This window comes from Myotis nattereri, assembly GCF_964212035.1.
Source record: "Myotis nattereri genome assembly, chromosome: 7".
Lineage (NCBI taxonomy): Eukaryota > Metazoa > Chordata > Mammalia > Chiroptera > Vespertilionidae > Myotis > Myotis nattereri.
In genome coordinates, this window is record NC_138082.1 from 94,193,268 (window position 1) to 94,216,531 (window position 23,264).

The 23,264-nt window shown below is 46.0% G+C and overlaps 1 protein-coding gene across 1 annotated transcript in view; it reads left to right on the forward strand.

Moving 5' to 3' along the window:
• The window catches only part of UGGT1 (UDP-glucose glycoprotein glucosyltransferase 1), a 174,115-nt gene that overhangs the window by 113,619 nt on the left and 37,232 nt on the right, over window positions 1-23,264 (forward strand). The window contains exons 26-37 of the mRNA XM_081096304.1: window positions 1,163-1,265; window positions 2,202-2,281; window positions 4,912-5,101; window positions 10,115-10,273; window positions 11,414-11,499; window positions 14,860-14,944; window positions 16,622-16,710; window positions 17,225-17,329; window positions 19,136-19,220; window positions 20,467-20,649; window positions 21,211-21,371; window positions 22,896-23,010. Of these exons, the coding sequence (XP_080952430.1) occupies window positions 1,163-1,265; window positions 2,202-2,281; window positions 4,912-5,101; window positions 10,115-10,273; window positions 11,414-11,499; window positions 14,860-14,944; window positions 16,622-16,710; window positions 17,225-17,329; window positions 19,136-19,220; window positions 20,467-20,649; window positions 21,211-21,371; window positions 22,896-23,010 (1,441 nt within the window). The remainder of the gene's footprint in view (window positions 1-1,162; window positions 1,266-2,201; window positions 2,282-4,911; window positions 5,102-10,114; window positions 10,274-11,413; window positions 11,500-14,859; window positions 14,945-16,621; window positions 16,711-17,224; window positions 17,330-19,135; window positions 19,221-20,466; window positions 20,650-21,210; window positions 21,372-22,895; window positions 23,011-23,264) is intronic.

A 23,264-nucleotide genomic window follows, 5' to 3' on the forward strand; every position in this document is an offset into this window, starting at 1 on the left:
TTTTTTTCTTTGTTTTCTTTTTGTCTTTTATGACTGACTTTTTAAAGAGTGCAGCCCAGTGGTCGTGTGGAATGTTTCACAGTCTGGTTTGTTTCCTCCTCGTGAGATTTAATAGTAACGTGTCTTTAGGAGGAGCCCCTAAATTGGTGTATGTGGCCTTTGCCTGAGTGGGCGTGTGTACATCCTCATCGCCCCTTAGAAGCAGCAGGGAAGCTTCAGGTAGAGAGCCTGCCCTGCCCTCCAGGGCCTGACATACCCGCCTGAGCAGAGTGGTGTGGCTGACCTGTGCTGGCTCACCCAGCCCTGGGGAGACCAGGTGTGAGCAGACTGACGATTCCAGACTAGAATGAGGCCCTCTCCCTCCTCACTTGTGTGCCTTCTGAATTCTTACGTTGCCAGTGGGTGAAATGTCTGTCTCCTTGCTCAGACCCTGGTTGGATTTTCCCATTGGCATCCATCTTCTTATCACTCCATACTTTGAGGAAATAACTCTGACCTAGTCACTGCCACAGAAAGCATGTTTCCTGGCTGACCCATGGCCAAGGTGGGGAATCTGGAGCAAGAACTCTCTCTAGAACAGTAGTCGCCAACCTTTTGGACCTCGCGGACGACCGGTTGGTGACCGCTGATCTAGAACACCCCTTTCTCCATGAGTCTTATACAATTAAAATGCCCTAATTGCAGATTTTGTTACGATACAAATTATAATTAGAGAAATTCTTTTTATTGGGTTTGTATTAGTATTTGCTTTATATCAGAAGTTACTTATTTTTTCAAGAATGGAGGTCTGAATTATGGGTATGTGCATCCTTGCCCTAAAGTGTGTCCCTGGACCAGTGGCACGCATTGTTGGGGAGAGGGTGGGCAATGCGTTCTCTGGCCCCAGCCCAGACTTCTGACAGCATATCCACTGAAATGAGGTCCCCCAGGTGACTCCTGTGTACATCAAGGTTGGTGAACACCTGCATTCTTTGATGTTTGCTCTACTCATCACCAGGTGGCCTTGTTCTAGAGCTAAGGTTTTTTTGAAATGCTAAGAGGACTGATAAATTATATTGGACTCTGCCCTACCCCATGCCCCTCCAAACCCCTGTGGCAAAAACAAATTAACTTTGTTTCTTGTTTTCCTCCAGATTAATGCTTTGTCTTTTGATCTCTGTAGTGCAATTAAACTCAGGCCAAAAGAAGGAGTGACGTACTTTGATGTCGTGGCCATCCTTGACCCTGTCACCAGAGAGTCCCAGAGACTGGCCCCGTTGCTCTTGGTATGGACAGCGCAGAGGCGGTACACATCCTGTGAGGCGACCCCATGGCCTGTTCCTCTGAGGCTGTCAGTGTCCCTTGGTTACCCTCAGAGGGCATTGGAGCCCCGTAAGGCATCTTGGGCGACTAATGTCTTCATGCAGAGTGGGAACGGCTCTGCAGACAGCTTCGTAACCTTAGCTGGTACAGGTTTGATTGGTTGGCTACTGTAATGAAGAAAAAAATTATCCTTACTTAGAGCAAAATGTCTTTGAATTAAATTGATTATGCCGTACTGTAATTTATGGTGAAGAGCTAAAAAGGTTTGCTTTATCATTTTCCCTTTTATAACTAGCATGTCTTTTAGATATGTATAAGGTATGACCGTTTTGAGAACATTTAAAAGAGCTCTGCCTAGAAGACAGTTGCTTCAACTTGTTTTATGTTGTGGTTTTCTTCTTTAAAGATAAAGTTTTAATGAAGTGTAATGAGCTGACCTTCTGTTGTGGGTATTCGTGTGCATGTGTTTTCATGCCATAGTACAGGGGTGGGCAAACTTTTTGACTCGAGGGCCACAATGGGTTCTTAAACTGGACCGGAGGGCCGGAACAAAAGCATGGATGGAGTGTTTGTGTGAACTAATATAAATTCAAAGTAAATATCATTATGTAAAAGGGTACGGTCTTTTTTTTTTTTTAGTTTTATTCATTTCAAACGGACCGGATCCGGCCCGCGGGCCGTAGTTTGCCCACGGCTGCCATAGTATCTAAGCTGCACTGAGGGTCTTTCAACATGCTGCTGCTTCATGCCTGCATGGGGGCGGCTGGCAGTGGCCATGGCATGTGTGCGTGTGAGATTGTGCGCTGCAGTGTGTCTCTTTTCTTGTGATATTAAGACATGTTCTGTCTTTTAGTATCAAGAGATAAATTTATGTTTTGTCATCTGGTTTGCTCTTTTAGGTGTTAACTCAGCTGATCAACATGAATCTAAGAGTATTTATGAACTGCCAATCTAAACTTTCTGACATGCCTTTAAAAAGGTAAAGCAAGCTCTTTAAGAAATCAACAATTGACAAACATCTAAAAGCTGGGTTTATAGATGGATTGTCATATTTGAAAAGATCACTTACTGAATGCTTAGGTTTGCTAACTCCCCGCTCTAATCAGCAGTTGTAGGAACTCTCTGGGTGTGGGTGGGGGGGCACTTCCGTGGCACTAGCCACACTCCCTGCGCTGTGCTCCCCCTTCCCCCCCTCTATCTCTGTCTCTCTCATTGGTCAGAATTATACAGTTCTCTAATTTTAGAACATGTGATCAGTGTAGCTGTTACGTTTACCTCTCTGTGCCGTGGTGAGAAAAGACCGGTTCGTGCTTTTTTATCTTAGAACTAGAGGCCCAGTGCACAAAAATTTGTGTACTCGGGGGGAAGGGGGGGTCCCTCAGCCCGGCCTATGCCCTCTCGCAGTCTGGGACCCCTCGGAAGATAACGACCTGCTGGCTTAGGCCTGCTCCCTGGTGGCAGAGGGCAGGCCCAATCCCTAGGTGCAGCCCCTGGTCGGGCTCAGAGCAGGGCCGATTGGGGGGTTGGGGCACCACCCCCTGTCACACTCAAGGCAGGGTCAATGGGGAGGTTGCGGCACGACCCCCTATCACGCACAGAGCAGGGCCAATCCGGGGGTTGGGGCAATGCCCCCTGTCACACACAGAGCAGGGCCCATCAGGGGGGTTAGGGCTCCGTACCCTGTCATGCACAGAGCAGGGCCCATCAGGGGGTTGGGGAGCTCCCCCCTGTCACTCACAGAGTAGGTCTGATAGGGGAGTTGGGGCACCGTCCCCTGTCACACACAGAGCAGGGCGGATCAGTGGGTTGGGGCGCCGCCCTCTATCACCCACAGAGCAGGGCCAATCAGGGGGTTGGTGCGCCGCCACTATCACACTCAGGGCAGGGCTGATGGGGAGGTTATGGCTCTACTCCGTCACACACAGAGCAGGGCCTGGGGGAGGGGGGGGGTTGGGGTGCCGCACCCTGTCACACACAGAGCAGGGCCGATCAGGGTGTTTGGGCGCTGCCCCCTGTCATGCTGATCCCGGTGCTGGGAGGCATATTACCCTTTTACTATATAGGATAGAGGCCTGGTGCATGGGTGGGGGCTGGCTGGTTTGCCCTGAAGGGTGTCCTGGATCAGGGTGGGGGTCCACACTGGGGTGCCTGGCCAGCCTGGGTGAGGGGATGATGGCTGTTTGCAGCTGGTCACACACCCTTCAGGGTCGGGGTCCCCACTGGGGTGCCTGGCCAGTCTGGGTGAGGGGCTGAGGGCTGTTTTCAGGCTGGGAGTGACTGAAGTTCCCAACCGCTCCTTTTTATCTTTTTTTTTTTATTCTGGGCCAGCTTTAGCTTGAGGCTTGGCTCCAGCTCTTAGGCCTCCCTCTGGTGCTGAAAGTAGGTTTCTGGCCTTTGCTTACAATGTTGCGAATCTGCTGGCTGAAGTCCGGTGGTATTTGTTACAATGTTTCTTAAACTGCCCACTCAGAGGCCTGCAGCCGCAGGCGGGGAACGTTGGTTTCCTCTGTCACTGAGGCAAGCAAGCCTCATGTTAGTTTCAAGCTGCCTGGCTGCCGGCCGCCATCTTGGCTGGCAGTTAATTTGCATATCGCCCTGATTAGCCAATGGGAAGGGTAGCCGTCATATGCCAATTACCATGTTTCTCTTTTATTAGTGTAGATAAGAGCAGTTATCTCACGTTGGAGTGTGTGTGTCCGAGGAACCTACGGAGGCTCCTTTGTGTGCATCTTCAGAAGGAGGCATGCTTCCTCTGAGCTTTGAAATGGTCCTTAGGAAAAAAGAGACAAAAAGCAGTTAATAGTAATAATAGGACACATGTTGGGGCTATGGGAAATTTCCAATTTACAAATATGCTGTGTTCTATAGGTTAGATTCTAAGTGAGTTTGTTTATTTACCGGTGCATGGTGGGGGCCAGCCAGCCCGCCCCAATCTCGGGCCGGCTGGGGGGAGGGGATGCAGGAGGTTGACTGGTCGGTCTCCCAGTCGAGAGACACATTGATTGCTTGCCTCCTGCATGAGCCCGGACCAGGGCCTGGGCCAGGGAGGAGCCTGCAACTGGGGTAACATGCCCTTGACCAGAGTCAAACCCAGGACCCTTTGGTGCACAGGCTGACATGCTATCCACTGAGCCAAACTGGCTAGGGCTGATTCTAAGTGAATTTAAACTGTTTGAAAGAGACAAATGAGTTCCCAGCTCCCACCATTGCCCTTGTTCAGGAGAAATGTTTAAATTATTACATACAGTGTCTTCAGGGTGCATCTGACAACCCAGTCACCATTTAGGACTTTGTAAGGTAAAAATGAGTTTTTCTCACTGAAGAGAGGAAACACTCAGGAAATGCCTGCAACCCCACGAGCAGCCCCCACAGCAGTACAGGAAGGGGTGGCCTCCCTCTCGGTCCTATTCCTCTGGCTCTTCTTTGCATCTTCAACAACCATAGGTGGCTAGTTAGGTCAAGAAACAGTTTTGGAAACACTTTCCCAATCTGGAAGGAAACCTTCCAAATCTGTTTGTTATAAGCCAGTTTACCTTTATGGAGACCTGTAATCTCAAGGGTTGTGGTTGTATTATTTTTAAAAATTAACACTTTTCTTTTTAATTTCAGCTTTTACCGTTATGTCTTAGAACCAGAGATTTCTTTCACTTCAGACAATAGTTTTGCTAAGGGTCCAATAGCCAAATTTTTGGATATGCCACAGTCTCCTCTGTTCACTCTGAATTTGAACACACCTGAGAGTTGGATGGTAGAGTCTGTCAGAACGCCATATGACCTGGATAACATTTACTTAGAAGAGGTAAGAATGTTGCTGCGTCCAAGTGTTAATCATGTGTAGTGGTGATAGTTCCTGACTGAATAGACTGGATGCCCATCTAGGCAGGCCTTTGAGATGTCAATATTCAGGCACAATTATATTCTTTAAAATAATAGCTTCATTGAGATCTGATTCCCATACCATAAAATTCACACTTTTAAAATGTACAGTTGAGTAGTTTTCATATACTCAGAGTCCTGTAACCAGTATCACTACCTGATTACAGAATATTTCCATCCCCCTTAAGGACACTCCATAACTGTTCGCAGTCACTCTCATTCCTTCTGGCCACCACTACTGTGTCTCTGTGGATTTGCCTGTTCTGACATTTCATCTAAATAGAATCATATTTTTAGGACTGCCTTCTTTCACTTAACTTATTTTCAAAATTCATCCTTGTTGTAGCATATATTAGCACATTGCCAGATAATTTACTGCCAGATTATATTCCATAGTATGGAGAGACCATATGTCAATTATTCACTCATTGATAGACATTTGGGTTGCTTCTACTTTTTGGCTATTATGATTAATGCTTCTATGAACATTCGTGCACAAATTTTTATAGATATGCTTTTATTTCCCTTGGGTATATACTTAGAAGTGGAATTGCTAGATTGGATGATAATTCTATGTTTGACCTTTTGAAGGATGGCTTAGCTGTTTTCCAAAGTGACTATACCATTTTCCATTCCTGACCCAATGACAAATGATGATAGGCATTTTTTAATGTGTTCGTTGGTCATCTGTATACCATCTTTGAAGCAATCTGTATTCAAATATTTTGCCAATTTTTAAAAATTGCTTGTCTTTGTCAAATTGTAAGAGTTCTTTATATAGCCTGGATACTGTTCCTTATCAAATATATTATTGGCAAATAAGTTTTTCTCATTCCATGGGTTGTATTTTCACTTTCTGGATAATGTCCTGTGAAGCAGATGTTTTAAATTTGATAAAGTCTGATTTACCTATTTATTTCTTTTGTTGTATTTGCTTTTGGTGTTCTACTTGAGAAACCATTGCTTAATACCAGGTCGCAAAGATTTGCTCCTGTGTTTTCTTCTAAGACTTCCAAAATTTTAAACTCTTATATTTAGGTCTTTGATTCATTTTGAGTTATTTTTGTGTATAGTATGAGGGTGTCAGCTTTATTCTCTCAGTGGATTTTCAGTTGCATCATTTATTGAAAAGACTGTTCTTTCCCCAGCTGAATGGTCTTGGCGCCTTTGTTGAAGATGAATTAATCCTAAATGTGAAAATTTAATTCTAGACTCTCAGTTCCATTCCATTGATCTGTGTCTATCCTTAGGCCAGTACCACATGTTAATACCACATGGCTTTGTAATGAGTTTTGAAATGGGTATGTGTGAGTTTCCTAATTTTGTTTCTTTTTCAAGTTTATTTTGGCTTTTTTGTCTTTTGGAATCAGCTTGTTAATATCTGCAGAAAAGGCTGTGGGATTTTTATAGGTATTACATTAAATCCCTAGATTTGGAGATTTGCCATTTAACAATACTGTGTTCTGATCTATGAATATGGCTGTTTTTCCATTTATTTAAGTCTCTAATTTCTTTCAATAACGTTTTGTAGTTTTAGTATATACAAGCCTGTGCAAGATCATGTCACCTTCAAATAGGTGTAATTTTACTTCTTTCTTTCCAAACTGGATTTCTTTAATTTTCTTGCCTAATTGGGAAATTTAAAAATTACTAATTCAATCTCTTGTTATGGGCCTATTTAGATTTTCTGTTTTAGCTTGTCAGTTTTCAGAGTTTTTATATCTTAGGAATTTATCTTTCTACCAGGTTATCTAATTTGTTGGCATACAGTTATTCATAACATTTTCATATAGCCTTTTCTTGTCCCTTTTTATTTTTTATTTTATTATTTTATTTTTATCCTTTTGTCTACAGTTTTATATATGTCTCCTTTTTCCCAATTGATACTCCCCCCAACCCCCCAGTCATTCCCACCCCGGGCAAATACAGCCTTTTAGTTTTAGTAGCAATGGTTCCTGTTTCCTTGCTAATTTCAGTAAATTGGCTCTTCTCTCTTTTTTTGTCCTGGTCATTCTAGCTAAAAGTTTGTCAATTTGTTGATATTTTTGAAAAACCAGCTTTTGGCTTCACTGATTTTTCTCTGTTTTCTGTTTTCTTGGGAATTGGGAGATCAGTAACTTGAAATCCTTTGGTGGCTACCAAAGGATTTCAGTCTTTTTTTCATGAGGTTAAATAAGTCTGATTTCTTTAAGAAGGGTCCTTTAGGTACTGAGTTAGGGAAGAGTGTTTGTGTGTGCACACTTACCTTATTCCCCACCCCAATCCTGTCCACCATATTTTTTTAAAAATATATTTTATTGATTTTTTTTTTTTACAGAGAGGAAGGGAGAGGGATAGAGAGTTAGAAACATCGAGCAGCTGCCTCCTGCACACCCCCTACTGGGAATGTGCCCGCAATCAAGGTACATGCCCTTGACTGGAACCGAACCTGGGACCCTTCAGTCCGCAGGCTGATGCTCTATCCACTGAGCCAAACCAGTTAGGGCCTATCCACCATATTTTTAAGAAATAGGAAATATAGTCTTGCTCCTGAGGAACCAGCTTTTGTTGAAGAGGCTATGAAATAGCCACAAGAACCACTAAAGAGCAGTACAAGGAGGTAGAGAATGAGATGCAAAACAAGGTTTCTTCCATATCTTCAGAGCTTTTGTGCTCTTTTCTATTATTACTAGAGGCCTGGTGCAGAAATTCATGCGCTGGCGGGGTCCCTCGGCCTGGACTGCACCCTCTCGCAATCGGGGACCCTTCAGGGGATGCCAAACGGCTGGTTTCGGCTCTAGTATGCATATAAGATTTTTGGTTAATCTCTTCCCGCCCTTCCCCATCCCCCTTCCCTCTGAGATTCAACAGTCTGTTCCATGTTTCCATGCCTTTGTGTTGAGCGTCTGCCCCCTGGTGGTCAGTGCGCATCATAGGTAACGGTCGAATGGTCACTTAGGCTTTTATATATATATATAGACTAGAGGCCTGATGCACGAAATTCGTGCAAGGGGCTTGGCCCTCGCAGCCCTGGCTTCGTCCAGGAGGTCATCCGGAAGGACATCTGAAGGTCATTTGGCTGTCTGGTCTAATTAGCATATTATACTTTTTTATTATAGATTATTTTTAAAATTTATCTTTATTGTTGAAAGTATTACAGATGTCCCCCTCCTTTTCCCCATTAACCTGCTCCATCCCATACATGTCGCCCCGACCCAGGCCTTCACTACACTGCTGTCTGTGTCCATGGATTATGCATATAAGTACTTTGGTTGATCTCCCCCCCACACACACACCCAAGGCTTTCTTTTGTTTCTCCGCATTGCACTGCACATTCAGGGCCTAGACGTGGTGAGCAGGTGGAGGCTTACCTCCTTTACTTTTTTAAATATATTTTTTTAATAAATCTTTATTGTTCAGATTATTACAGTTGTTCCTCTTTCCCCCCCCCCCCCATAGCTCCCCTCCACCCAGTTCCCACCCCACCCTCTGCCCTCACTCCCCCTCCCCCCCACTGTCCTCATCCATAGGTGCACAATTTTTGTCCAGTCTCTTCCCGCATCCCCCTCATCCCTTCCCCCCCCCCAAGAATAGTCAGTCCACTCCCTTTCTATGCCCCAGATTCTATTATAATCACCAGTTTATTCTGTTCATCAGATTATTTATCCACTTGATTTTTAGATTCACTTGTTGATAGATGCATATTTGTTGTTCATAATTTGTATCTTTACCTTTTTCTTCCTCTTCCTCTTCTTAAAGGATACCTTTCAGCATTTCATATAATACTGGTTTGGTGGTGATGAACTCCTTTAGCTTTTCCTTATCTGTGAAGCTCTTTATCTGACCTTCCCTTCTGAATGAAAGCTTTGCTGGATAAAGTAATCTTGGTTGTAGGTTCTTGGCATTCATCACTTTGAATGTTTCTTGCCACTCCCTTCTGGCCAGCAAAGTTTCTGTTGAGAAATCAGCTGATAGTCGTATGGGTACTCCCTTGTAGGTAACTGAGTTTCTTTCTCTTGCTGCTTTTCAGCTTCTCTCTTTGTCTTTTGCTCTTGGCATTTTAATGATGATGTGTCTTGGTGTGGTCCTGGAGGCTTACCTCTTAGCTCTTGTTACTACACTTCTGGAATTTAGGTTAGCATTGCAGTGTTAATACACAGTAGCTCCAAGAGTGTATCAGTAGCATTGGCTCGGGTTACAAAGCCAAGCCTGGGACAGAAACTCTTTAATAAGCGAAATCCAAGCTGCCCCAAGACACTGCAGCTATGTTTTCTGCAAGGAATCAGTGATAACTTTGCCAGTTGGTGTAGAACACGGATGATTCTATGCCATTATGGAGCTATTAGAACATTTTGAACATTTGCATTTAGAATAGTAGTATTTTCAGCTGTATTCTGAAGGTCAAGATGAATTTGCATTTCTGATGTTTCTTGGATTTTTCTCATTGTTTCCATGTTATCTTATGTAAACGAATCCTTGTAGGATTGTCTTTTCTATCTTCTCCATTAGTTAGCTTTTAGATCTGTTCATTTGTTTGGCAGTTGATGTTCAATGCTTGCCCTGTACTACCTTTCTAGTTAGAATCTTCCCATCCTTACTGTTTTTTATGTATTTTTTTTATCTCTTTTCAACCCACCTTAGTTTTTAAAAGTGTATACTGTCTGCAGCCATAAGCCAGTGAAGTTACAGAGAAGTCATTCCCCCTGAAAGCTTCCCTGTGCCCCTTGCAGGCAGTGCCCTTCCCACTCTTGGCCCAGGCAACTGCTGATGTGCTTTCTGTCCCTGAAGTTGTACTTTCTTTGAATTTCTTATAAATGTGTCATACGATATGTCACCCTTAAACATACAGGCTGCGTTCACTTTGCAGTACGCACTTTAGTTTCATCCATGTAGTTACATGTAGTTTGTTCCTCTTATTGCCAAGGAGTCTTTAAGTGATGGCATTGTGGTGTTGCAGGTGGACAGCGTAGTGGCTGCTGAGTACGAGCTGGAGTACCTCCTCCTAGAAGGTCACTGCTATGACATCACCACCGGGCAGCCTCCGCGAGGCCTGCAGTTCACGTTGGGAACTTCAGCCAGCCCCGTCGTCATGGACACCATTGTGATGGCCAACCTGGTAATGATCAGTGCATCGAGGCGGGGGTGCCAAGTCATGTGCCCTTCAGCACTACAATTTATGATGGAGCCGTTAGCATTCTGAACATGAGTGAGATTAAAATTCATGATTAACTACATTTGGTCAATATAAAAACCCTGTTTAAATTATAGGTTGTAATTATATGTCGCTTTAGAAGAAAACATGCTCGAATTGTCTATTCTCAACCAAATTGAAGCCTGAAAATACATTGCTTCTGAGCCGATAGCGTTTCTCTTTTCGTTGGAGGCGTGCAGCTTCCTCCATTACACATTGATTCTTCACTGAAGGGCGGCTCAAGGGCAGGCTTCTTGGCTTGACTGGCCTGTATTTTTCTAGTGTTTCTAATATGTAGATTTTTTTTGAGTTGCACTGATTTGTTTATAGCTATCTTATTTTAAATATAGGTGACTATTATTTCAAAAAAGAAATGACTGTTCCTCAGAACCAGGATATTGATGTTTGAAAGAGAACTAAAATTTGTCTTTTTTTTCAAAGATAAAGAGAAGCTATTTATTTTCATGACACCAGCAATACATGTATACAACCTCCTTGTGATCATTTTTTCAAATACAGATAAAGCAAACATTCTCCATTATTAAGCCACCAGTTCCTCTTCCTAAAATTAACCACAATTCTTTTAGAATTTTCTATGTATTTGCATGCACATATGTAAGTATAAAATATGTAAATTTGTTTTGTGTGTTCCATTGTTCTGCATCCTGTTATATGACAGTGCATACAGATCCGCCTCATTGTTTTAACAGCCGCAGAATATGCCACAGAACACACATTCCCCTAGGTTAGCAGTTCTCAAAGTGTGGTTTGGGAACCCTTCGCAGATGCTTTCAATGGGTCTCTGAGGTCAAAATTCCTTTAATAATAATAGTTAAGACATACTTGCTTTGCACCCTCACTCTCACAAACGTACAGTGGAGTTTTTCAGAGGCTCCATGTGTGACGATGTCATTGCTCTGACAGCTAATGAAATGTGTACGCATATTTCTTATGTTTTCCAAAATGTTCTAAAGAAGCAGATTTAGGGTATAAATATGTGCATTTTCAAGAGATTAACTCTGTTCTTGGATTCCTACTAAAATTTGTCTTTTCTTCTTATCCTAGGGTTACTTCCAGTTAAAAGCCAACCCAGGAGCTTGGATTCTCAGACTGAGGAAAGGCCGTTCCGAAGATATTTACAGGATCTACAGGTAGGATTAAGTGATGCTAGTACATCTTTTCAGAGCTTGCTCTGAAAATCCTCTCAAATTGAATACTGCATGGGCAGTTAGCCAGGGTATCAGAGTTTAATTTGTAATCGTACTGTGATGAACAGTGATTTCCCAGGAAATTAAACATGGGAGAACTGTCAGTGTGGAATTGGATGGTAATACTTCCCAGTACTAATAAGTATGGTCAAGTTGTCACGTTTTTAGATCCGTGTCAGTTTTACAAACATTTTTACAGTTTTATTTTTAAATCAATGGGACCATGGTTGTTAAAAAAAAGTTTCTGACCATTAGCTACTAAAGACGAGGCCAGAGGCTCAGCAGCCGTTTCTGGGGGTCAGCGTAGCACCCCACGCAGGAGACCATGGAGCAGAGGCTGGGATGCTCCCTCCTTGCAGAGGTCCTCGGGGGGTAGGTCTTCATCGCCCCCGAAACGCGCAGGAAACACAGGAGAGACCTCAGGTAGCACTCACTCCCTCTGCTAGGGACCTGGAGAGGCGCCGTGCTGAACCAGCTTCAAAAGAGCTGGCTTGCTCCTCCTCACCCGTCTTTCCCAGAGGAGGGGCTCAGCATGCCCTTCCCTGCTCTCTCCTCCCAGTAGAGGCCACAGGGCAGCACCCGTGCTCGGAGCCCACCTGGCCCTTCGAGGCTAAGTCCACAGATGAGCCTTCCTGCTCCCCCCGATACTTGTAGCAGGTGACCCCAGCAGCGCTCGTGGATCCGCAGGGAGTGGTGCCAGCATCACTCACGCAGCCTGGTACCCAGGGAAGCTGAGTGACAGCCAGGAGAGGCCCAAGAATAACAGACCTCGGAGCCCCTGCCACAACTCAGCCCTGCCTAGCTGAGCCAGCATTTAAACCAAACAGGCCGACTCCTGACCCATCCCACCTGGATGTGGTCATCACAGAGGCCACAGCAGAAGGCCCCCGATTCCCAGTGAGGGGGGAGGAGCAGACCTCACCGATGTGGTCTGAGGGCCTATGGGACGCGGCCCTATGAGAAACGGCAGCTGATGCCCACAGGCACCCACGCCGCTGGGCCTGCCCAGAAAGCAGCAGCAAAGGGCATGGTGAGCAGAGGTCTGTAGTTGGATGTGCAGCCCTTGAATTACCAAGGGACTCAGAGACAGCGTGGCGGGAAGGTAGGCACCCACCTGGCGTCCAGGCTGCTCCTGGAGGCCGTGACGCTTATGGTCATCAGCCCACCCTTAGTCGGCCCGTGCAGGAGAGGGAATCATAGCCAGAGTGGGTCCCCTCTAAGTGGACACTCACAGGGCAGCCCATCCCACTGTCACTGGTAGCAGATCCCGGGCATCAGCAACCCTATAGGCATCACTCTGGCCTAACGTAGACAGTGCCACCCACAGGGTGCCCCAGATGTCCTCGGGCCTGGCACCCCTCCCCCTGAAGGCCTTTCCTTTGCATGTCCAAGCCCTCCAGAAAGTCCCACAGCCTCCCGGCGAGCCCAGGGTTGGTGCCGCTGATGCCCAGGCTGTGTAGCGGGCCCGTGTAGAACGGGCTGTGGCTGCAGGCCCGTGGGCAGCGGCTCCTTCACTCTGGTTTTCTTGGGTCAGGGTAGCCCTCATTCATCCCACACTGACAGTCCTTGGAGGGACGCTGCAGGCAGCTGTGAAACAGCCACCAGCTTGCCTTCCTCCCCACTCTGGCTGCACAGTAGGGTCAGTGGGTGCAGGGTCCAGGCACACTGCTGCCGGCAAGAGCCTTTCACTTCAGGAGACAGGGAGTCAGCCCACAGAGATCCCAGGATGCTCTTGCTGGGCCCGCCCTGCGCCTCTGGCCCCTTCCTCCCCAGGCACGGCTGCTGTGCAGGGAGCCCTGAGGGGGCCCATCGCAGGGTTTCACAGGCCCCGCTTGGGGTGGGCAGCGCCCTGGCAGCAGCGCCCTTCTGCAGTGCACTGAGGGCACTAGTTCTTGTGCGTTCTCTGCCTGGGTGGTACCCAGATTCTACCAGGCTTCCATGTGCTTGGGGTCATTCTGCACAGCTGCCTCAGAAAGAAGCCCAGCATTCGGCAGGTCCCCCTCCTGAAGTCACCGCACTCCCCATTCGGCCTCTGCCAACTCCCACATTGCCACGGTGACTGCCAGCTCTCACAGCGCCACTCCACACGACCCTCCGGGGCACCTGGTGTGCGCTGGGCGGGGGAGGAAGAGATGGGCCTTTAGGTCCCATTTTCTTTCTGCTACCAGCACCCCACAGTCAATCATCTCACTGTGATGGAACCAGGGGCTATGAGAAATGCAGTCATTTCAAGAAGGGAGAAAGGAAATGTAGAACAGATAGCCTGTTTCCTGACCCTGAGTTACAGGTGAGCAGTCCCTGTGAGCTTCAGCGTGGGTCCTGGTGCTCACGTGGCCCTGGCCTGCGGTGGGCTGGGAGCAAGGCCTCAGGGCGTTTCGTCAGCAGCAGGGATTTGGCTTTAAGGTTTGCAACAAATGACTATTCGTCTTAAAAATTACACTGCCTCTAAAAAGGTGTGGTCTGAATTCTGCTAACGCAGTTGAAGTTGGTGTTAAACTGTGCAAAAAGGCGTCCTCTCAGTTTATCTATAGGAAATGGCTTCCGTCAGCGTTTGTTTGCACGGCCTCTTGCTGTGTCCGCACCTGTGCTCCCTGGGACGGACCGGACCTGACTGTGCATTTCTTACCCAAGACATGAAGGCTCTTGTATTAGAACAACATCTTCATTATCAACAGCAGTTTTCTCCAAATGATGTTTTCCCTAAATAGGATTTTACAGAATTGTAATCTGTCGTAAGACATTTATCCGTTTTTCTAAACCACGGTTCCTCCACGTGTCCTTTCTCTGACCACTCCCCTAACCCCCACCCCCTTACTTCCTCTTCCTGCCTCCGAGCCTCCCAGTGGGCATTCCCAATTCCCAGCCTCCGGAGCATCTCGGGCACCCCTTTGCCTGAGAACTCTCTCTGCGTGACAGTGAACCCAGTGGGTTCATAGTCATCTGGCTCTCCGCACTCCCTATGGAAGGTGCTGGGCGGGGCTCAGGCCTTGGGAGCACAGATGGTGGTGGGTGTCGGGCACACAGTGGGCGGCCCTGGCAGCTCTCACGCTGAAAGGTCATTTCAGTGACTCGGGAAGGAAGTTTGGGCTGTGACTGACGGGGATGCATGGGGTTTAAAGGTAGAGATTTTGGCAAGTGCTTCTGTGGACCTTAAAGGGGCTTCCTGCAGGTCATGAAAAATAAATTTGTTCTGAAAAACTCCTTTATGATAAAGTGATGGACAGATAAGGTGATTGATGTCAGCATTTCCTGCGTGTGAGAGCTGTATTTGTAGCGTCCATCTTACTGCTCCTTCTCTCTCAGCCATGACGGCACAGACTCTCCGCCCGATGCTGGTGAGGTTGTCGTCGTCCTCAACAACTTCAAGAGCAGAATCATTAAAGTGAAGGTGAGTCTGGTGCATGCAGGCAGCCGCTCTTTCGTCGTTAAAAAGGGCAGGGCTCCGGCATAGGTGTTATCTAAAACATGTATCGCGCCAGCTGGTGTGTCTCGGTGGTTGAAAATCAACCTGTGAACCAGGAGGTCCTGGTTCGATTCCTGGTCAGGGCACAGCCTGGGTTGCAGGCTCCATCCCCAGTGTGGGGCATACAGGAGGCAGCCAATTGATGATTCTCTCTCATCATTGATGTTTCTATTTCTCCCTCTCCCTTCCTCTCTGAAATCTGTTTATTAATAAAACATGTTAAATAAAAATATGTATCAGTCTTAGAATCTCAGAATCTCAGAAGGAAGGTGGGGGTGGGGAGAAATTAACCGAAGAATTTATAAGCATAACCCATGGACACAGGTGAAGGTCTGGGGGAGGGGGTGAAGCAGGGGGAAAGAAGGGAGGCATCTGTAATACTTTCAACAATAAAGATATAAAATTTAAAATAAAACATTTTTACACTGAAAAAATAAAAATACATATCTTGAAACCAGCATCAAACTTTGTGAGTTAATGGATGTGTTAACTCTAATAATAATGCTATTATTGTGGTAATCATTTCACAGTATGTATGTATACAAAATTATCACATTGTATACCTTAAGTTTATACAGTGTTATTTGTCAATTATATCTCAGTAAAGCTGAGGGGGGAAGAAAAAGAAACCCAAGACTAATTTTTCATTGGAATTTCACTGTAGTGTTTATAGGAATGCAGCTTTAATTACAAAATGTCTTCTAAATATGCATTTGTGGTTTGCTTCAGCTGAGAGGGCACCTTTTGGGTAATCTCAGTGACCAATATAAGTCTCATTTCAGATAAAATGTTTTCATAGACATTGTGGTGCAGATACCGCCATAATTTACATGATTATTCATAACTATATTCTCAGAAAATTGGTGATAATGCCAATGAAAATTTCAACAATTATAAATGGTAGCTCATTTAACTTCTTTTTACTTCTTTTAGTGCCTTAAACTCAGAGGTCCTTATGGAGTAAATACAGGCATGCCTCATTTTATTGTACTTTTGTTTGCTTCGTTGTGCTTCACAGATTTTGTGTTTTTTACAAATTGAAGGCAAGACCCTCCACCAGCAAAAAGATTACGACTCACTTTGTTGACAGCTACTCACTTTACTGTGCTGGTCAGGAACTGAACCCAGTTCTCACACCCGGGAAAGCCTATCGCAGCCGCACATCATGGCGTGAGACAGCCCTCCCTGTGCTGTCCAGGAGCCCTGCTGGCTCGGCCAGTGAATCCGGACAGAGGCTACGCACACAGTGCCTCCTGCCGGGACGCACGCAGCTGCGCCTCCCCTGAGAGCTGGCTCTCGGGTGGTGAATTACACTTGCAATTTCACTCAGACTATGTTTCCCACACAATTGTTTGAGGATTTTTTTGCCCATTTTTCAAACTGAAAACAGCTATTGTCTAATGAAAAGAGGTTGCTGTCTTTTCACTTCAGGTTTTGTGTGATGTGATTAAGATATTTCTGTTGAGGACGTCTAGCCTCTGAGTGGGCTGTACTGCTTATGGGAGAATTAATGCCCTGTGGTTGGCAGTACCCACAGTGAACGCCAGTTAATGCCTGTTAAAACAACAGGAGGACTAATAAGTCCATCACCTGTGATTGCAGGTTCAGAAGAAGGCAGACATGGTGAATGAAGACTTGCTGAGTGATGGAACTAATGAGAATGAATCTGGATTCTGGGATTCCTTCAAATGGTAAATTGGCATAACAAAAAGAGTGCTTTTTTAGGAAAAACAGACATAAGCATCCTCCCTCTCTTCTTTGGAGCGTATTCGTTCTGTCTTGGACCTTCCACATGCTGTCCTGTGCAGCCAGAAACGGCCCTTCCCTTCCGTGGGCAGGAGTGTCTCCACGGTAACGAAACGCCCTGTCCCTGGGAAGGGGTCCTCTCTCCTGCTTTTGACTCTGCGGGCTGTGCTGCTCGTTGCAGGGCTGGCGGAGCATCGCTCAGGTTCCTTCCACAGAGCCTGCTGCCGCCTGTGTTCTGTCTTTTCCTGCAGCTGCGAGGCCTGTTAGCTGCCCTCCCCTTACCTGCGGGTGGTGTCCTGGCCCTGAGTCCCCGGGCAGAGGGGCCCTGCTCCTGGTCCGCTGCACCACTTGCTAGGGAAGGAGCAGGACTGGGCAGGACCATCTCTCCCGCTCCCTTCACGGCCAGTGTCTGTCTGAGCATTTCCCCTTTTGTGCTTACTCTCACCTTTATTATTATAGGGGCTTCACGGGAGGACAGAAGACTGAAGAAGTGAAACAAGAAAAAGACGACATAATTAATATTTTCTCTGTTGCATCTGGTCATCTCTATGAAAGATTTCTTCGGTTAGTCCTGTTGGTTGTTTCCGTATATATGAATGAATTTGTCACCGTGTTCTTATGTAGAAAGGAAGTGTTCTGTGCGCTCCTGCCCATCGCACCTCTGCGTATCTGAAGCACTCTGAGGGTTGTGAAAGATGTCCATATAATTGTGCTTGTTTTGATCTGGCTAGCAGCATGGACTCAAGCTCTATAGTAAAAGCATCGGTGTGGCTGTTACAAGGCTATAAACCTTTAATATCATTGTGCACATATTATAGATAGTGTTTAACTGGCCACCAAGCATTGCTTAATCCATCAATTAAGAGGTTAACATAGAGAACAGAAGTGGGATAGGACCATGGGCCTGCCTTCTATAGATTCGTAGGGTTTGAGAGCTGCAGTGAGACCTGTTTTATAGACAGCTGGAGACTCGGGGTGAAGGGGCCTGCCTGAGGTCACAGCCAGAGCCAAGGAGAGGCCCTGGCTTGGGCTGCTTGCCCCGGGGTTGCCAGGGGGAAGTCCTCGGGAGTGCCCTGCCTGAGAGGAACTTTCTGAATGCCAGGTTCTTGTTGCTTTAATGTTCCACTACAGACCTAGTGTAGCAAGTAATCAAAATGTCATTTTATGCCGGAACCGGTTTGGCTCAGTGGATAGAGCGTCGGCCTGCGGACTGAAAGGTCCCAGGTTCGATTCCGGTCAAGGGCATGTTCCTGGGTTGCGGGCACATCCCCAGTGGGAGATGTGCAGGAGGCAGCTGATCGATGTTTCTCTCTCATCAATGTTTCTAACTCTCTATCTCTCTCCCTTCCTCTCTGTAAAAAATCAATAAAATATATTTTTTTAAAAATGTTCAAAATGTCATTTTACTCATGTCTTAGACCTCCTGTTTCCAAGAAATAATATCTGACCAAAACAGTAAGGCTAGATGTTAGTAACAGCTAAATTTAATTAAATTCCTTGACTCAAAGTGTATTTTTTTAAAATATATTTTTATTGATTTCAGAGAGGAAGGGAGAGGGAGAGATAGATAGAAACATTAGTGATGAGAGAGAATCATTGTTTGGCTGTCTCCTGCATGCCCCCTGATGGAGTCCATACCGGGGCATGTGCCCTTGACCGGAATTGAACCCGGGACCTTCAGTCTACAGGCCGATGCTCTATCCCAGGGGTCCTCAAACTACGGCTCGCGGGCCACATGCAAATACAAATATTGCATTTGTTCCCGTTTTGTTTTTTTACTTCAAAATAAGATATGTGCAGTGTGCATAGGAATTTGTTCATAGTTTTTTTTAAACTATAGTCCGGCCCTCCAACGGTCGGAGGGACAGTGAACTGGCCCCCTGTTTAAAATGTTTGAGGAACCCTGTTCTATCCACTGAGCCAAACCAGCCAGGGCGCAAAATGTACTTTTGTTTGTTTTCAAAGTAGGGAATCCTGGGACTGTAACCGTCTGCCATTCCTTCTCCTCGCGGCCCCACAGGCTTGGAGGCAGCCAGGGCTTTGGGGGGCGCAGTCCGTCAGCACGGCCTCCGCTTTCAGTTGTGTCCTCACTGACAGAGCAGGTCACGGAGCAGGCTCTTTAGGAGGCAGCAGGACCACCGCGTTTGCCTTTATTGTTGGTGTGTGTGTGGGTGAGAGAGGCGCCTCCTCACTCAGTGATGGTCACGCCGAGGACAAGTGCCGCTCTCCGTTGTGAGGTCCCTCTGAGCCTCACGGCCATCAGCGAGCTCTGCTGTGAAGAGCTCTCAGTGGTCGCGTCATTAACGACGTGATTTTGCTGAGATTAAAAAGCATTGGAAGGTCATTGGTATTATTTCTTTTCTTTGGCAGCATAATGATGTTATCAGTACTGAAGAACACCAAGACTCCTGTGAAATTTTGGTTTTTGAAGAATTATTTGTCCCCTACATTTAAGGTTTGTTCCTCAGAAAAAAGAAAAAACATTCTTATTGAGGAGATACGTATAGTATAATATACTTTTTACTACTTGTTATCTGTATAATTTAAAATTTTTCCTTTTATTGACTTACCCTGATTCAGTTGCCTATTTCTATGGTGATTACTCTTCCAGACTGATCTATTTTGGGGGGAAGAGTTGTTATAAAACTGAACACAAAAGTATGTCTTGTTGGAAGCTTGGATAACCTAGGAGGAGAGCCCATGTCATTTGTTTGATGAAGTAACGTTCTCTTCTGCCGAGTGTGCAGACCCTGGTCTAATGACAGAACACGGCTGGTTTCCAGTCGGAACGATGGCTCTCTCCTGAGCAGCTCCCCAGCGTCCACACAAGTAGTGCCTCATTGGTGTCCAGCAAAAACACACTGGGAAGACTTTATGCTTTGTTTATGTCAGTTAGCATTTGCCCTCTAAATGGACTTATTTGCATCTTTTTTGTTGCTATTCTGTGGAATTTACTAAATAACTTTTAAGGCGTTCAGTAATTTCTCTTTTAGATGAGTATTCATTCCTGGTCCCCTGAAGGTTCTTGTGTTTAGAATTTGGAAGACTTAATGGCAACCCATTTGTCCGGAGTGTGTGGTTGCCACACCGTTGCCTGGGTGGGACCTAGCGGAGATGAAACAAGCCCCTCAGAGACAGATGCCACGTGACCTCACTGACATGTGGGCTCTGGTGAGCACGGTACACTGACAGACAGAACAGGTCCAGAGCCTGGGTGCACGGCACAGGCTGACAGACTGGGGAGATTGGAAGAGATGAGCTAAAGAGCTTGTATAGCCCATGGACATAGACAGTAGGGGGGTGCAGGCCTGGGTGGTGGCAGGGAAATGGGGGCATCTGTAACAGTGCCAACAATAAAAAAGGCCAGCTCAAAAAAACGCTTTACTGATCGAGTTTAGACAAATGAAGTTCATTTCTCTTCAACACACCCACACAAAATGTGAATTAGTTGTCTAAAAGCCTTTACTTACAGATGTCTGTCATTTCATGTAGTGCTCGAAAGTCATAAAGAAATGGGGATTTGGCAAACGTTTATATGTATTCTTTTATGTCCTCACCAGGGGCCAGGCCAGAGTTTTTCTTAGACCATTGTTACTTGTTACTAAATGTGTTTTACTTGTGCCATCATTGTGACGGCTGTCTTGCATCATGAAGTCAGCTTTCTTACAGTAAATGATGGTTGTTCCTGTGTCTGAAAACAGGAATTTATACCTTACATGGCAGACAAGTACAGTTTCCACTACGAGCTTGTGCAGTACAAGTGGCCCCGGTGGCTCCACCAGCAAACGGAGAAGCAGCGCACCATCTGGGGCTACAAGATCCTCTTCCTGGACGTGCTCTTCCCCCTGGTTGTGGACAAGGTCCTCTTTGTGGATGCTGATCAGGTGAGCGCCTAGAGGCAGCGTCACCAGTCTGTCTAAAGGCGCTAGGCTTCCTTTTCCTTTTTGAATTATTTTATTTTTCCAGTTATGAAAAATACATGTTTATTTTATATTATTTAGAATATATGGAAAAGTGTCGCCTAGATGTGATCACTTTTAACATTTGCATTTGATGTGTCCTTTTTATATTTTCTTCTATGTCTTTGTTACATAGTTTTCATTACATCATTATTTTTATCTTAATTCGTTTTACATACAAACTAAAAATAGGCATTGTTTCACATTTGTCTGCATATTAATTCACATAAACCTCCCAGCAGTCTTGTGAGTTTCCCATTTTACAGATGAGGCAACTGAGTCACAGAGAGTCTAAGCAATATACATTTGTTTATCTCTCCTCTCTGTGTGCCAAGCAGTACACGGTGAGGGGGTGGCCAGCCGGTCAGTGGAAGAGGCAGAGGTGGCCAGTACTCCTGCTGCAGCGGGAGCCTGCGGTGCGGCTCCGGGTGCCAAGAAGTGCTGTCTGCGAGGCTGTCTAACAAACGGCTTGTGGCCTTTCCCCAGATCGTGCGGGCAGACCTGAAAGAGCTAAGAGATTTCAGTTTGGACGGCGCCCCTTACGGCTACACTCCTTTCTGTGACAGCCGGAAAGAGATGGATGGCTACAGGTTCTGGAAATCAGGGTACTGGGCCAGTCACCTAGCTGGGCGCAAGTATCACATCAGGTACTGAAAATGGGCCACTCCTAACACTTTTTTTTTATTTTCTTTAAATTAATTTTGTATATTTAATACTGAATAGCTAATACACTAATATGGTTCATAAATAAGAATTATAAAAAGTGTACAGTGAAAAACATCTTCTCAATCCTGTCTCTATTCCACCTGATTTTCATTCCATAGCAGATAACCTCCTGTTAATTTACTATATGTCCAATGGAATTTCGTAATTCCTTTTTTTAAATTTATTTTTACTTTTTTTATTGATTTCAGAGAGGAAAGGAGAGGGAGAGAGAGATAGAACATCAATGATGAGAGAGAATCACTGATTGGCTGCCTCCTGCACACCCACACTGGGGATCAAGCCTGCAACTGGGGCATGTGCCCTGACCGGGAATCGAACTGTGACCTCCTGGTCTACACTCAACCGCTGAGCCACCCAGCCAGGCGGAATTTCTTAATTCTTACATGAACAACTCTGGCTTCTTTTTGCACAAAATATGAATTTTCTTTTACACAAAATATACCATCCCTGCCCTGGCTGGTTTGGCTCAGTGGATAGAGTGTCGGCCTGGGGACTGAAGGGTCCCGGGTTCGGTTCCGGTCATGGGCACGTGCCCAGGTTGTGGGTTTGGTCCCCAGTGGGGGACGTGCAGAAGGCGGCCGATCAGTGTTTCTCTCTCATCATTTTATGTTTCTATCTCTCTCCCTCTTCCTTCCTGTCTGAAATCAATAAAAATATATCATATTTTTACAGGGAGCAGCACAGGGACTAGGGGGAGGGTTACAGGGAGCAGCACAGGGATGAGGGGGAGGGTTGGGGGAGGACTGCAGGGAGCAGCACAGGGATGAGGGGGAGGGTTGGGGGAGGGTTACAGGGAGCAGCACAGGGATGAGGGGGAGGGTTGGGGGAGGGTTACAGGGAGCAGCACAGGGATGAGGGGGAGGGTTACAGGGAGCAGCACAGGGATGAGAGGGGTTACAGGGAGTAGCACAGGGATGAGGGAGGGTTACAGGGAGCAGCACAGGGATGAGGGGGAGGGTTACAGGGAGCAGCACAGGGATGAGGGGGGAGGGCTGCAGGGAGCAGCAAGGGGGATGATGATTTTAGTGCTCAACTTTGTTTTTGGTCCAGAACAATGGTAACACTTGTTTTTTTCCACCTGCAACATTTAATACATCAGCAAGACATCTTGGACTAATGGTTATTTAGTAGTTACTATAGCTTTTATTACCTAACCTGCTGACATTTGCTAGAAATCTCTTGTCAGAGATTAAAATATTTCTTTTGGAAGGCAATTAAATAAGAACAATGACAAACTGTACTTGTGGTGGCAGAATGTGGGTTTTGTAATCATTTTCTTAGCCATCTTTGAAGTAGCATATACTGACCCCAAGGTCCACTCTCCGGCCTCAGCTTACCTTTCAAAGAGAAGCCAGAACGTTTGCCTAGTGACCTGTCCCATTGTTCAGTAGAGGCACATTCCTGCCATAATCCATGGTTGTAACAAATGGGTCTTCTCTGTCCAGTGCACTGTATGTCGTTGACCTGAAGAAGTTTAGGAAAATAGCGGCTGGTGACAGACTCAGGGGACAGTACCAAGGTCTGAGTCAGGACCCTAACAGTCTTTCCAATCTTGACCAGGTAAGTGTATTGTTTTGGAGAACACTTCCAGTGCTGGGTATACAATGTTGTGTCAGAAAAAGAAGTATTTGCTTCTCAGTTCTCTCCTCTGTTGGGACAGTGCTTTGTTTCTTCACGGGGAGGAATTATGTGTGTGTGCGTGACATTTTCATCTGTTCTCCCCAGAAGACACACACAAGGAAAATGTCGTGGGCTCAGTGTTGCTTGGAGGAGGCGCTGCCCCCCTGAGCATAACTATCTTTTCAGTTTGTACC